At 44.7% G+C, this 15,722-nt stretch overlaps 1 protein-coding gene across 2 annotated transcripts in view; it reads right to left on the bottom strand.

The window, feature by feature from the left end:
* Positions 1-367: 367 nt before the first annotated feature.
* ME2 (malic enzyme 2) overlaps positions 368-15,722 on the bottom strand; it is a 35,185-nt gene continuing 19,830 nt past the window's right edge. For both annotated transcript variants that reach the window (XM_066613724.1, XM_066613725.1), the window contains exons 7-16: positions 13,977-14,080; positions 12,810-12,919; positions 12,592-12,689; positions 9,971-10,084; positions 9,760-9,874; positions 9,248-9,390; positions 6,344-6,446; positions 3,595-3,665; positions 2,555-2,653; positions 368-1,278 (exon numbers count right to left, since the gene is read on the bottom strand). In XM_066613724.1, the coding sequence (XP_066469821.1) occupies positions 1,114-1,278; positions 2,555-2,653; positions 3,595-3,665; positions 6,344-6,446; positions 9,248-9,390; positions 9,760-9,874; positions 9,971-10,084; positions 12,592-12,689; positions 12,810-12,919; positions 13,977-14,080 (1,122 nt within the window). In that variant the 3' untranslated portion in view covers positions 368-1,113. The remainder of the gene's footprint in view (positions 1,279-2,554; positions 2,654-3,594; positions 3,666-6,343; positions 6,447-9,247; positions 9,391-9,759; positions 9,875-9,970; positions 10,085-12,591; positions 12,690-12,809; positions 12,920-13,976; positions 14,081-15,722) is intronic.

Here is a 15,722-nt window from a genome sequence, read left to right as displayed (position 1 = left end):
TTCCATTCCTGAAATGATCACATGAACTCTGGTGTACCTCATTCCTACCTCTACAAATGTGGAAAATGAAAAGTCTGAGAAAACCTCCTTACACAATATGACAGATTTGAGTACTGTAGTTCTCTGATTTTTTTATTTTTTTTTTGGGGGGGGGAGGAGTCTCATAACCTTGCTTTGTAGCTAATGGAGAGCAAGCCCTACCTGGAGTGCACTGTCCCTTAAACCCTTTAAATGGGCTCTAGCTTAAACCTTATAGAAAATGTTATTGTTGCAATATAGTAAACCTCACAAATGAAAAATCAATTTTCACAACAGCTAGCTTTACCAAGAATGCCCACAAGAACAGTGCAGCTGTTGGACTTCACCCAAAGTCCAGAAACTGGAACACACACCATTGCATGTTGCCCTGCAGAGGAAACAGGAGGCCTGTACTTTGGATGAAGATGGCTTTAGTCAATTATTCTCACAAGCTCAAAAAATGACATCACAGCAAGGGCCATCTGATCACAAAAGGAGGTGAGCATATATAAAAGGAAGGAGCAATTTGGTAATCAGCTCAGGTAATACAGTTAACCAAGGGTTAAAACTTTTTTGGAGAGTGCAGATCTGTGCATTTGAATACTTCCTGCCCCCTGAAAAATACACTCCTTGCTAGCAGAAAAACAGCATGCTCAGACAAACCTTTTCCTCCAATATGTTAATTTTATACATGCAATTAGTTTATTTTTCAAAGAGGAAAGCTTTCAGTATGAAACCCTAAAATAGCACAGTCCATTAAAAAGTGGCCCTGATTCTGCTAACTGTATACACCGGGCCCATAATGAGAGGGCAAGGGATAAATTAAGGATTCCCTGTCTGGCTAAATTAAGTATGGAGTGGTAAAAGTGAACTTAAAAAGTAACTTTGTGTTGATGCCAGGTCACCACTTCATTCATGGGAGCACAGGTCATCAGAGAAAATTCACACTATGAGAAATCCAAGTGACTGTTATGAGGAAAAGTTTTAAAAAATATAAGTTACAAGTCTCAGAAAGTCCTGATGTGAAAAATCAGACTGCAAAGGGGCTCACTGCAGAATTCTGATACCACCTGAGGATCATGTTCTTCGGGCAAATCAGTGCATTTTCGGTGGATAGCGTGCAGTTTCAGGCCAGTCGTACAAGTCTGGTATGAAGGACTCGTAGTCGCTGGTCCAGATCTTTGATCGTATGTACTTGTTCTTGTCCTTTGGTTCAGGATAATAGAAAGCCATGTGGTTGGCATACAAAAATTCCATAACCTGGAAGAGAAATTAGCAAATCATTGTGTAGCTGATGCTTTTCGGTGCTTTTGGAAGTAGGGAGTATTTTGGGTTTAAAAAAGAAGCAGCTAAAATTAGATAAAATACACCCACAAACTCTTTTCAAAGAGTTCCATCAAAATGGAGGAAAAAAATGCTTTGCAAGATTGGATCAAATGTCCAACTACTCTCATGTAACATTTGGCTCGCCTCTGCTGAAAATGGATCTAGAAACTTACAAGCACTGTATGAAGATAGTGGTCTCCCCTTGTCTGTCTAACCCCAGCATCCTGTATCTATATACTGCCTCTCTGTACAAAGAGGACCCAAGCGTTTGAGGTGGGGGTGGAAACTGGGGACACTTTATCCAGGCCTGAAAGTCCATGGAGGCCCAACCTGGGCAGCAAGGCCAATACTAGCAGGTGAAAAAGAAAATGAAGGAGAAATGTAGTTCTTGCTGAAGAATATTTATGCACATTTATTTCTCTATATCTACATGGGATGTCCTGATCTTTTAAGATTTGCTGAAGCCAATCAAAAGCAGTGTTAGAACAGAACAAGAAACAGTTTGCAGGGCATGATCTTCCCCTAGAAAAGGCAGCGGGGGGAGTGCACATGCGCACAGAGAAAGCTCTAAGACGGGGGGGGGGGTGTCAATCATACAGCTCGAGGATGCTCTTTATCAGGGCCCCTTGATGATTGGGCTTTCCCAGCACAACCACCACCTGCTAAGCTGCAAAACAACATATAGGCAGAAGCAGCACTGCTGAAAAGGTAGAAGGGGGAGACCAATTATCACGCAGATGGCCCTTTCAGCCGTGCTGTGTTTGCCGAGACATCACTTTGCAGAGCATCTCTTAATCGCTGAGCTGCAAAGTGATGCCCCAGCAGAAAGGAAGGCCTGTGTGGGCAATCCCACATCTTGGAATTATGATCATGATTGGCCATATATACTGTCATTTGCAGCTAAGGAAGCTAAAGGGGGCCCCCAGTCAATCCTCCTGCTTTTGAAAACAGACAACACCTTTTGGGATGGGGAAGAGAAGGCCAAGGCCAGATAATGAGGCATGGGCACTGTTCCTACTTAATTCTCATAGCCATTATCTAAACCTTTTAGAAACAAGTAGAGTGGGTTCTGCTGTTTGCCCCATGTAGCATCTCCAATTACAGGAATATACGGATTATTTCCCTCCCCCACATTACCACCATTACCCCACAATGCCAATAATTAGGCTGAGTCTTCCCCCTTTCCCTACCCCCCCCCCAATCCACTTACTTTCACGGCAATGTTAATGGAAACCTCTCGGATGTTGGAGAGTGCAGGATACAGCTGTCCACGGGCAAGCTCCTCTTCACTCAGCTGCTCCGTCAAAGCCTTTGATTGCAACACAGAAAAATCTTACTCAGATGGAAATCCTAACCAAAAGATACTGCACTGTGCTTACAGAAAGTGGGCACAGAGGAAGGCGCAAGCTGCAGCCACCTGGAACTGTGGCCTAGTATCTGGTTCTTCATCACCAAAACACCCAGGACAGGGCAATATGTTAAAGAGAAGCAGTGAGGAAAGGGAGTGCTGAACGCTTCTCCGACCCTCTGCTATTCTCCTAGAATTCCTGCTGTTTTCAAACCCCACTGGTGCTCCACACCTACATTTACCTTGCAAACACAGCTCTAGGATCTGCAGAAGCAAATCCTTCTGCAGATGGAGAAACAGAGCCGGTGGGATGAGGGTTAAGCACTTCCTCCCTCCCCTACTGCTTTATTGCAAATCATCTCTTGAGGAAGGAGACACTTTGGAGTGGGAATGAAAAATGATGCAAGGCAGGAGTGGGAAAAAAAAAATGAACAGCATGAAGATGTCACATCGTACATAATTTTCTACTCGATATTACAGGGAAGAGTGGAGAAAGACAAGGTCAGCAACACCTTTATGTCTCTTGGGAAATCTAGGCCTGCCCTTAAAGTTTTTATTAGACACTCCTTTTTTAAGTGCACCAATGACTTTCACCTACAGAGAGCATTGCAGGGTTATATCTAACCTGCCCAAATGCAGGTGTTCACCCTCATTCCAGAGGGAACTTAGCCAACCTTTTCTACCATGTGGCTTGATCAACAGCACCTGCAGCCAATTATAATTAAAAATCACGCTGCGAATCTAATCTCTTAAAAACAAGAGAAGTGACAGCAGGTCTGGAATGCCTACAGTTCACTGCCTCTATTTGAAAGTCCTCCACTCCACCATACACACAGAAACTGCAGTACACAGACTTATTTCAATCACCTGACATGCCACTCACCTCACTTCAAGTCACTCACCTTTGCAGCCTCCAAGAAGACTTTATCACTAATGTGTCGAACACTGCTGAGAACGACAGCAAGGGCAACACCTAAAATACAGGTACATTTTTCAAAGAACTGCAATGAAATCATTTCTATAGACCAGCCATTTTCAACCACTGTACCGTGGCACACTGCTATGCCACGAATGGTCTGCAGATGTGCCACGGGAGTTTGAAGGAGGGTTATTTATTAGTGGGGCCGTTGGGGGATGTGAGCCCCCCCACCAACAGCATGGTGTGCCTTGTCATTTGTCAAAAAACTGATGGTGTGCCTTTACAATTTTAGTCAGTGTGCCATGAGATGAAAAAGGTTGAAAATCACTGCTATAGACCTACGAATGCAAGAGCAGTCCTGCTGGATCAGCCCAAAGGTCCATCTCCCTGCATCCCACAGTGGCCCATCAGATGCCTCCAGAGCACTCAAGACAATGTGACACCTGTATTTTGTTGCCACTCCCCTGCATCTAGCATTCAGAGATCAGCTACCTCCAATACCCAGAAACCACTTGGCCAGTCTGTCAACAGCTGGAAGTAAAAACAGGAAGTGCATGTCCCCTCTCCCTGTGGAGCATACTTATTCACTGATTGCGGATTCTCCCACCAAACCATGTACCACATTGTGTCTGGCTGCAAACCGAGGGCGTATACTGGCCCATGGTCTGACTTTTTCTTTGAAGGTAACTCTGTCCTTGAATGGCTGCATGAACTGGACATCGATCTAGTCTAACTGATATATAAGTCCATGTATTATATGCCATACGCTAAATAAATAAATTCATAGATACTCATAAGGCCCAATCCTATCCAACTTTCTGGCGCCAATGAATCCCTGATGCAAGGGAACAAATGTTACTTTACACTGAGGAAGCCTCTGTGACTGTTCCCCCACTGCAGGTTGCAGTGCATGCCCTACTGGCACAGCTGCATCAGCACTGGAAAGCTGGATAGGATTGGGCCCTTTCCCTTACATTACCTTTTAGAGATTGTCCAGAGACACTCACTCACTCAGCTGTTCTGAGACACATAACGAAGACCACTTTCCAATAACGCCCAAAGATCAGGTCCCTCACCTTTGCGTACTGATGTCACACCACTTGCTATTGTGCATGTTGAAATGTTACCATGTCAGATAAACTTTGCTCCTACGATTTTCTAGTTCAGGAGAGATCATGCCCTGGGAGCACATGAAGCTGTCAGACCACCAGTCCCTGTAGCCCAGTACTGCCCTCACTAACTGGCAGTGGCTCTCCAAGATTTTAAACAGGAGTCTTTTCCCTGTAAATACAAGGGACTGGACCTAGGATTTTCTGCAGGCATGGCAGGTGCTCTGGCCTGAACTCTGATTCCTTTCCAAGCAATATCTCCATTGCAAAAAAACAGCAAACTGACTCCGCATGAAGCCTGAATATCATTTATTCCCTAGAATGGAAATGGATGTTTCCCATATCACATGCCGAGGTACCCATACAGTTTTAGCCAAAAGCATTCTTTGCACACAGCACACAGATCATTGTGATCTGCCAAATGAATGACAGTCCCGTCTCATCTACCTTTAAGAGGTCTGTGCCTGTGCGTGGGGCCTTTGTGGGGTCCCGACTGTGTTGCGACACCATCCTTGAAAATCACCACTTGTCATCACCAAATGTTTGGGTTGCCAAACTCCGTGCTGCACAGAGCTCAGCTTCCAGATGAGCAGCTGCACAACCTACAGGGAACATCTCCTGCTGGGGATGCTGTAGGAGAATCTCCTGCTACAGGTAAGGGGTTGGATTAGATGACCTCTTAGGTCCCTTCCAACTCTATGATTGCTGTCCACTTGCTGCCATCTCAGGTAGGCAACATAAACAGGAGCTTTATCAAATCTACATATGGCAGGTGGACTGCATTAAGCTTAGTGGGTCAGCAGATGTGCAGGTCTACCAGAGCATCACTTCTAAAAGTATTCTAATGACTGAAGATCTGAACAAAGGCATCACTGGACCAGAGTTCTGTCAACTGGCCTAGCCAAACCCCCAAAAGAGGAGCACCAACCTCGTAGAGTCTGTTGGCACTACAAAAATTCCAAGAAGGGGTGGTGGGTGCCATGGGCAGTTGAACTGAGCACAGAATGGCTGTTCAGAAAGCCAGGCCCCAAATCAGATTTCAAACATGAGCACATACCTTCTGCTCATTCATTCAGGCACATGCACACAACCTTTCTTCCATCCATCCTGCCATCCCTCACTGATTCCACCATTTCCTCCAGCTGCCCTGCTCAACATGCTCCCCCCTGAAGCTCTATTTGGCTCCGTGAGTGCCTGTGTTTCAAGAGGGAGGTGTGTGTGAGAGGAGTGAGTGACTCTCATTTTCCTCCGCTCCACACACATCCTCTCTTTTGCAATCAAAGCCAGCAGAGGAGGGGCAAAGGCTCAGTGGCAGCAGGAGGTGGGTTCAACTACACACCTCTACAGGCTCCGTTAGGGACCCCTGCTCTAAATCTTGGTCTCTGTTGGGGGGGCACTATAAATACGGCACTCTGCTTGAGAGCTCTCTCCGTCTCATAAGCATCGAACGGTGAAACTGTAGAAATACTGAGTTTTCTGATGCCATTCAAGACACCTTTTGCCATGTACATTCACCACCACACAGGTTGGTGGCTTTTCACAAACAAGGCTTACACACCAAAATAGTTTTCAACCTCCTGACCTGGATGCAGTGGGAAAAACAGAACCCCTCCCAGGCTTTACCTGGAAAGATGTAAGCATTGTTTCCCTGGCCTGCTTTGAAGGTTCGTCCATCGCTCAGCTGCACAGGCTCAAACGGACTGCCGCTTGCAAACAGGCAACGCCCCTGTGGAACAAAGAAATGGGGGGATGATACAGCTGGAAGCCAGTTCTGCAAGTTGCACACAAGATCCCAAGTTGTGTGGCAATACAGGCCAAGCTCTGCTGCAAGCCTAGACGTGCAATTATTTATACACTGGGCAGCCACTGAGCAATGACTACACCAGGTGGGGGTTTGGACAAGGCTCCAACAGGATAGTGTTATGAATAGCCAAGAGCAGGATCTGAAGGAAAGGAGGAAGGACACCAATGTAGGAACAGAAGAGGACCCCCCCCCCCCGATACATAAAGTGTGTTAATACAGAAGAATCATCGTCTACCATTGCCCCTGAAGAAGAATATCCATGTGAAACATGTTGGGTCTAATACTAAGAATGCATTTCAACTGCACTTTGGGGGTTTTACTGTTCTGTTAAAGAGTGTGTGTGCCTAGTAGGCAAACGTACCAGACAAGTAAGCACTGAACACTAGTTGCATCAAGGCCTGCATGCATTTAGTCCAACACACAGACTCATTCCATAGAATAAGTTCAGTCTTGGGCAATCTGGGCAATGATCACACTGAGCTGCCGGTGCTGGACACCAACTTGAAATATATGCAAACATAGTCAAAGCGTGAACATCTAGTGGGCCTCGAGGTAAGACAGACACTCCTAGAGGGCAGCTGCAATTCTGCTTCTCCATCATACACAGCCTCTACCCGGATGGATCTTTATCAGAACCACCTCAAAGATTATCTCCATGTAGGAAATCCCATAAGAATCTAAAGGAGTTTGATGTGGCGGAGCACTCAAAAATGCAATCCGCTTTTTAAAAAATGCAATTTTTAAGCCAGTAAGATAGAGTCCCAAAAAGACTCCAACATGCAATTTTGCCAAACGTAGCTCAGTTGTAAGTAGCCGGAAAGTACAGTATGTCCATATTCAAACATCAAAAAACCTTGTCACTAATGATCCTTTAAAGAAGAAAATAACCTAATGGATCAGTAAGAGGCACCCATGATTAAGACTTCTTAGGTAGAAAAAGAATTCCCTTATAGCTCCTCCTATCCATAATACCCAAGACTGGCAACAACCATTTCTGTATTTCTTATAAAGCAGCCAGCAAGGTATATCAGTGGCATAGCTAGAGGGGGTGAAGAGCACTAAGTTTGGCAGGGAGTCTCACTGCAGAAGTAAGGGGCCTCTCCCCCCCCCCCCCCCGGAGCCATTCCAGGCAGTGGGAGCAAAACGGAGGCGTACGCCTGGTTCTGAAGGGGAGGGGCCGCTTGCACACAGCAGAGAGGTTCCTTGCAAGACTTAGTGCTTTGCACCCCCACTAGCTAGGTCACTGAGGTATATCAATCCTTTTCCGAATGTACACCATGCAATATCCGGCGTGATCAACATGACAAGAATTCCATTATCCACATAACCTATTTTCCTCTGCAAGATTAATTTACAGGTTAAAAAGTATAAACGTATTAATGAATTCTTTCATGAGCAAAGTGAATATTTTGAAATTCAAGGTCTTTAAGAATTAAACATTTATCTTCTTAAAGGAAGAAGATGGATCTCCGAGAGAGTTGAAGGAGAAATGAAAGCAATTGTTACTTGCTCCTGGTATGTTACACTTGTGCTGCTAGGATGGCGAGTGGGGCTATTGCTCCATGGTAGAGTAACTGCTTGGCATGCCAAGCAGAAAGGGCTGAGAATGGCTCCGGTCCTAAAACCCTGGAGAACCAGTTAGGCAGTGTAGGCAATACCAGGCCAGATGGACCAGTAATCTAACCCAGTACACGGCAACTTCTTAGAGTCAATACATGTTCACAAATGTTTCTAACAAACAGATTTTGCAGTGCTCTAAACAAAACACACCACCACCACCACCTGCGAAACCTGTTCGGTGAGAGAGCAGAACAAAAGAAATGAGTAAGTGCACCACAGGTAGCAACGCCTCTATGCTACCACTTTCAATTTTCTTAAAATGGGCTGGAAAGAGAGGAAAACAGGTCTGGAAAAATCCCAGACCACCAGCTGCTCACAATGCAATGCACTCCAGTTTAAAACGCGATGCAGTTCCGGCTTAGAGACAGGACTGTGCAAAATCCATACCTGAACCCACTTCAGATTTGATTACAATGGCAGTGGTTGAAGTTATTGCCAAAATCAATGGCACGATCAAAGGATCTTGAGTCATCCCACAATAAATGATCATGTAATCAAGTATAGGGGGTGACCAATAAACAGGTCATGTTCTTGCTGGACAGTAAGCCTATTTCTGGGTTGTACCACTGCAAGGTGACTGAATGTTTTTCCTATACAAGAAATAAGATCCTTCTCCCAGAATTCACTGTCTTCCTGCTGGCAGTTTTTGATGGGGAGAGGATGTTTTGTACTACGTTTTCCTGTACATAGGAAAGAATGCCTCTTCTAAGATGATGCCCACTATGACACGTTTACAATGGTTAAAAACAAAGAAAGCCTCACTCTTGCTTCAGAATTTCTGCTTTTACCCATGTCAACTCATTAAAGAAACTGGGTGACAACCCTACAAAATAGCTCAAAGCAAATAATGGGCTGGCCCTTGGCACTAAGCTTAACAAAGGACGTAGGTCTGGCTTTACTTCCCATTAAAGGAAAGGCCCAATGATTTGGTTACTGGGGAGAAGACAACCACCCATCCAAAGATGAGCCAATGTGCTAAAACCAAAGCGTGCCCCAAGCAAAAAGCAGTTGCATCACAGAAGGCACCTCAGTCAAGCGTACCAACCAGCAGGGCCCCAGAGAAAGAACAGGGAAGCCAGCCACGCCAAAATCTTTTCCCTTACCTCTGTTAACGTGTAAGCCTCCTCAGCAGTGCATTCGGCTTTCACGGTAGGGTTGCTCAGTGCAAATATTATTGGCCTCTGATTGATAGAGCCCATTGCTTTGATCACATCGTGAGAAAAGAGCCTGCCAGCTCCTGCAACCCCTAGAATTAATCGGAAGGTACAAGGGGGGGGGGGAGAAGCCTGTTAGAAATGAAAAAAGGTCAAACTTGTTTCTGAAGGGGAAAAAAAAGAAGTCATTTGAAACTGAGCCTTTGTGCCTGATCTATTTTTACCAGCCTGGCATGGACAAATTCAGCACTAGGTGTCTCCAAGTAGAATGGGGAAGAATCCTGTCTCAAACCCAGGAGAGCTGCTTCCAGCACAATAGTGGCAGGCACCAAGGATAATGCAATTCCTCTGAAGCTGATGCTCAGAAACTGCACGGCCTGTTACGGGAATCTGCTGCATTAAAAGCACCATTTGCTCCTGTGGTATCAGCTCTTCTGGCACTCAACAGCTGAAACACTCACCAATGATAGCTGACGGCTGGAGCACATTCACTGCATCCAAGAAGGTCTTTGGCACTTGATCAGGGGCTGGGTGAGTAAAAGGCTCTTGGTTGGCATCTACCTTTTGTTCCCGATCCTGGAAATTTTAAAGGGAAGGATTCTGGATGACGAGAGACAAAACGAAGAGGGAGAGGAAAGATCATGCCAAATCAAAACCCAAATGATGCCTCACCTGAACCAATAAACCAAATTTGTCAAACATCCAGATTTTCTTATGAGCTTCTTCCACAGGAAGGCCATTCTCCTCCATAGCCATGACGATGAGATTTGCAATGCCAAGAGCAGCCTGATAGGGAAGACAAACATCTGAAAACATATCATTTTGGAGAACAAATGACTTAACCAAAGAGTTCAAGCCGACTCATCACCTCCTTTTTAATCAACTAGTCCAAGGGTTTTCAAGATTTGTTCTGGGGAACACCAACATTCCTCAAGGAGAGCATCAGTGGCCATTTTGCTATCATCTGTGGCAATGCGCAGTCAATAGAGGAGCCTGGAGTATCCTGTATGGCTCATCATGGGGCAGCAGGCAATGGAGGCAGGGGGAGATGGAGAGACTCAGCCAACAACCCAGCCGAACCATCTGTACACCAGTGAACACTTTCCAGGGTCTTCTGCATGCAGAGGTTGTTTGGTAGACCAGGTTTTCAGAAGACCAATAGTTTGAAGACCACTAAATTAACTGAAGTTAAATTTATACTGTACATTACAATATTAGGCACCTTTGGGAGACTCATTTTTGCCTGGCCCACAGGTGTACACATTTGGTCCCTGTTGTGTATAACAACAACAACAACAACAACAACTTTATTTTTACCCCGCCTTTCTCCCCGAAGGGACTCAAGGCGGCTTACAACAGGTTAAAACAGATTAAAAAACATAATTTAAAACAGATTAAAAACATATTAACAACGTTAATGCAACGTATATGCAACATTAGGCAGAAAGGGCTTAAATAAAGTACAAAAATGAAACGGGATTTTTTTTAGATTGTGAGCCCTTTTGGGACAGGGAGCCATTAGTTATTTGAATTTTCTCTGTAAACCGTTCTCTTTGTGAACTTTTAGTTGAAAAGCGGTATATAAGTACTGTTAATAATAATAATAATAATAAACTGTACAATGTACAAAAAAAGGAACAATAGAAGTTCCTGCTCAGTATTAGAAGATGTGTTCTTTATTTTTTGCCTTCATTCCCTATTACAGAAACAGAATAGCCTCAAAAAAAATATTTATCCTATTTAGCAATTTATTTCCCACCCAACCCCTTGATAGCTTATCGTAATTTTTCAAAAATTCTTATGTTCTTATTTCTATCCCAAAGGGACTCACAACCTAAAGAATAAAACAGTGGTTCCCAAACTGTGGGTCGAGATCCACCAGTAGGTCACAGCCTGATTTTGGGTGGATCATGAAACTGACAAGCTGATCACTGACAATTGTATTGAGCCCTAATGAAAGTGAAACTGAGCCACATGTGCACATTTAATTGTGAATAAGGCAAAGGGGAACACAAGGCCACTAGAATGGTGCTGATTCAATGAACCTGAAGCTCAACAACCACTCCAGAAGGCAGTCCCCACCCCCGCTACCACCTCCCCTTCCCAAGTAAAAAAAGATAAAAACGGGCTTGAACAGTGAGATAAAGTGAACCTTTGTTTTTAGTCTCATAAAGCTAGATGGGTCCTGATAGAGTGTCATTTTAAAAAAGTGGGTCCCAGTGCTAAGACGTTTGGGAACCACTGGCATCAAAGGATGTGGAGGGTAAAAGAATCCAAATGAAATGAAGTGGCATTTAGATAGAGAAAATCTATTTCTAAAAAAAAAAAAAATGGTTGGCAACCTTCAGTCTCGAAAGACTATGGTATAAGCCTACAGCACCCAGTATTCCCAGGTGGTCTCCCATCCAAGGGCTAAGCAGGCCTGACCCTGCTTAGCTTCTGAGATCAGACAAGATTGGGCATGTGCAGGGTAACAGTTGCAAACGGAAACACCCCAAACATACTGTACATAACCAGCCCCAGAAAGCCATCAAAAGGGCAGTGTTTTCTACCAATGGTTGTCTGCTAAATAGGTACAGGCTGAAGAGCTGCTGTAGAGTGGGTTGAGCTGGGCAAGGTCTAGAGCTCGGGTGTGGCAATTACATCATCTCTAGAGCTTTTCCCAGGAGATGGGAGCTAAGATCTACCCGAGACCTGGAAGACCCCTCCTTTCCAGCAGCAGCACCAAACTTTTGGAAAAGGTGCAACTGAGTGGAACAGGTTAGCTAGGGCCCTCGCAAACCAGTTATTTAAAAAAGTTTTTAGTGGATAGTGTGGTACAAGCATCATGTGCAACTATCCAGAATGCATGCAAGGGGGATCCCTCACTCACATGTAATGGGTCAACAGATGCACTGCTAGCCACAGACCATCGCTTCAGCTTGTCAACTATTTCTGGTGATTAATTTCAATGCCAGGACCCAAATAGTTAAAATGATGGCGCTGCAACCATTGTTCCCTTCAAGCCGCACATCTGCACAGGTCAAAGTCCTGGAAAGCTGCACAGCTAGGAGCGTGGCATTCCCAGAAGTCCAGTGATTACGGTAACATCGTTGCCATGTGTCTGAAAATGGTGGTGAGCTGCCATACAGCAGCTTAAAGGGTCCACACAGTGGCACAAATTCCCTCAAGGGAATACTGGCTGCATCTCTTACACTGGGAGGATAGCCAACCAAAGCAACCTGCTTACGACCACAATAAAACTAAAGTAAATAAAAAGTTATTCCAGTCCTCCTTTCAGTCACACCACTCACCTCTCCTGCACCAAGGAACAAAATCCGGTGCTCTGTGATTGGTTTACCAATAACCTTTTGTGCTGCCAGCAACCCAGCCAAGGCCACCGAAGCCGTCCCTGGGGAGTAAAACAAACCACTCAGAGAAGGGCAGAAGAGCGTCCCAGGCAACAAGAAAGCAAAGCAGAACTTAAACTCATTTGTGGACATATGCCATGAGCGCAAAAGGCTTTATCTACCCTGTATATCGTCATTGAAGGTGCAATATTTTTCTCTGTATTTCCTCAAAAAGCGGAAAGCATTGTGGTTCCCAAAGTCTTCAAACTGAATAAGCGTGTCTTGGCCATATCTAGAGGGCACAGGAAGAAACAGAGACATTAACTATCTGTGCTGCCAAGGACCGGACACTTCAAGACTGTACTTGCACAGATGTCCTTGAAGCAGCAACTTTACTTAAAGTAAAACATAACAGTTTACATATCATCATGTGGGCTCGGAAAGAGCATTTTCCCTATGACAGGACAGGCCCTCCTGCTGACTAGAAAACTAGTGTAAGTACTAAGAGCTAGTTCTTTTGCAAGCACGCACAGGATGGGACATATGGTCAAAATATCCCAGTTTGGCCTTGCTGTCCCAAAAGCAGCCTTTCAGTGGCCTCTCCAAACTCGATACATAAGATTCTTTTTCACCAGAGATGCTGGGAACTGAATCTGGGCCCTTCTACATGCTCTGCGCATATGCTACAACTGATCTAAGGCTCTTCCCCACACCATTGATATGCTGCAAATGACTGATAAGGGCACATGTTGTACAGTCTAAGTAAAACTGGGGGCTAGTAACTCTGTGCATTTTAACATACTTACGAATAAGTCCACACACTTTTTCATACACAAAAAGCAATCTTCATCAGGGCTGCATGCATAGCAAGTTGTACAATTTGTTGTTGCTGTGTTAACTTATCTCACTTTCTACCCCTCCCCCCCAGCTCAAGGTAGCTTACATCTTGACAAAAATAAAACACAGTCAATAAAGATACAAGCAATAGAATGAAAACACAAGCAAGAAAAAAAAGATAAAAGTAAAATGATCTAGAATGAAAGCAAGCTAAAAACAGCATCTAAGAAAAGACTCCATCTTGATACCAGGCATGGAAGTGAGCCTAAGAAGCTCACCTTTCAGCATTAAAAAAAATTGAGATTCTAGTCCTTTCTATTGTCAAGACATAATTTATACAGCGTGTTATCTACTAGGCTTGCAAAAGCTAACAGTATGATCCTAACACACACGTGGGAGTAAATCCCATTGAATTTTATTTCTGTGTACACATGTATAGGATTGCACTGTTGCATGTATTTCATATCACACTAAAATTATTTTTCTTGCAGCAGGTAATGTAGAATATATACCTGTTGACAATGGCTTCCATGAATTCATCAATGAGGTCATCATAAACCTGTGAGCGGTCTCTTTTCTGGTAGAGTCCCATATAAAATGGGTCTTGCAGAAGCGTCTGGTGAAAAGAAAGGGGCGCAAGGAAGCCATTAGATCACGATACAGTATATTAAACTATAAGTATCCCATTTGTTTCTTGCTGTTCCAGGGAAACATGCACATTTGGAGTCAATATTGAACAGCTTTTCCTCTTAGTAGAAATTTAAGCAGCTGACCAAAAATAAGAGAATTGTCTAAGAATACATCTGGAATCTGCTTTGAAGTAGAAAGGCAATAAAGGACAGACTGTGTCCCTTTGCGCTGACCCTCAAGGGTCAAAAGGTAACCTAGCCCAGGTCTCTGACCTAAGGGCAGGATAGATCTCCCATCACTCACTTATTTCCCCCCCCCCCCCATCTTCCCCAGCAACTAGCACAATCCACGTTTCAGGGGGTAGTGCCTCTACTAGAGCTTTGTTCAGGTATTCATCTCCAAGGGGAGAAATTAAGAACATAAGAACAGCCCCACTGGATCAGGCCATAGGCCCATCTAGTCCAGCTTCCTGTATCTCACAGCGGCCCACCAAATGCCCCAGGGAGCACACCAGATAACAAGAGACCTGCAAGGCCTCCTGGGAATTGTAGTTAAGAACATAAGAACAGCCCCAGTGGATCAGGCCATAGGCCCATCTAGTCCAGCTTCCTGTATCTCACAGCGGCCCACCAAATGCCCCAGGGAGCACACCAGATAACAAGAGACCTCATCCTGGTGCCCTCCCTTGCATCTGGCATTCTGACATAGCCCATTTCTAAAATCAGGAGGTTGCGCATACACATCATGGCTTGTACCCCGTAATGGATTTTTCCTCCAGAAACTTGTCCAATCCCCTTCTAAAGGCGTCCAGGCCAGTCGCCATCACCACATCATGTGGCAAGGAATTCCACAGACCAACCACATGCTGAGTAAAGAAATATTTTCTCTTGGTCTCCTAAGAGAACACCAACATAGCACTACCACCACCACCACCCCCAAAATTCCAGGTGACAATCACAGGGAGAATCTCTTTCTATCTTTAGTGTCTGTTGACGCAGACAAAATGCTGGTCAGTGGGCAGTGCTAATATTCACACACTAGTAGGGCCAGGTCTCAACTAGCACATCTTTAGGAGGCCTTCATGAGTTCTTGTCCCTGTGGAGCCAAATGCCTGAAAGGGGCTCAGTTCTAAAGCCCAGTTTGAAGATGGAGCTCTGCAGCCAAATGACATTAACATTAATATCTCCCAAGCTTGCCCATGCGGAGGAAGCAGCGCATGGACCAGTGAAGATATGCACACCCAACACTATCAGACAGTGCAGCCATTCCGGCAATGGAGACAGTCTTTTTTTCAAACCACCACAATCACCGAGATAACCGCAACTGCATATGCTGAAGACTTCTGTTTTCCACGCTCAGCTGTTTCCACCATATGCATGCAGGCAAAGTTAAAGACAGTAGAGCTCCACTTGGAACACTGACGGGACATCAGGTATTACCTAGTTAAGACAACTGAGTGGAGAGTACTGAAGACCTTAACGTTTATCAAGCAACGTCAGTAAATACTGCCTGCTAACTGGGTAAATACCCCTGCTAACTGTGTAAGAGGCACTTTAAGTGGGTGCTCTTCTTTTATTTAGCAGTGGGAGAGTAACTGGCCCTCCTCACCCCAGCAGTCTTTTCTAGTG

This window comes from Tiliqua scincoides, chromosome 2 (assembly GCF_035046505.1).
Source record: "Tiliqua scincoides isolate rTilSci1 chromosome 2, rTilSci1.hap2, whole genome shotgun sequence".
Taxonomy (NCBI): domain Eukaryota; kingdom Metazoa; phylum Chordata; class Lepidosauria; order Squamata; family Scincidae; genus Tiliqua; species Tiliqua scincoides.
Note: the sequence above shows the minus strand (reverse complement) of the source record. Positions and strands in the feature narration are given on the sequence as shown.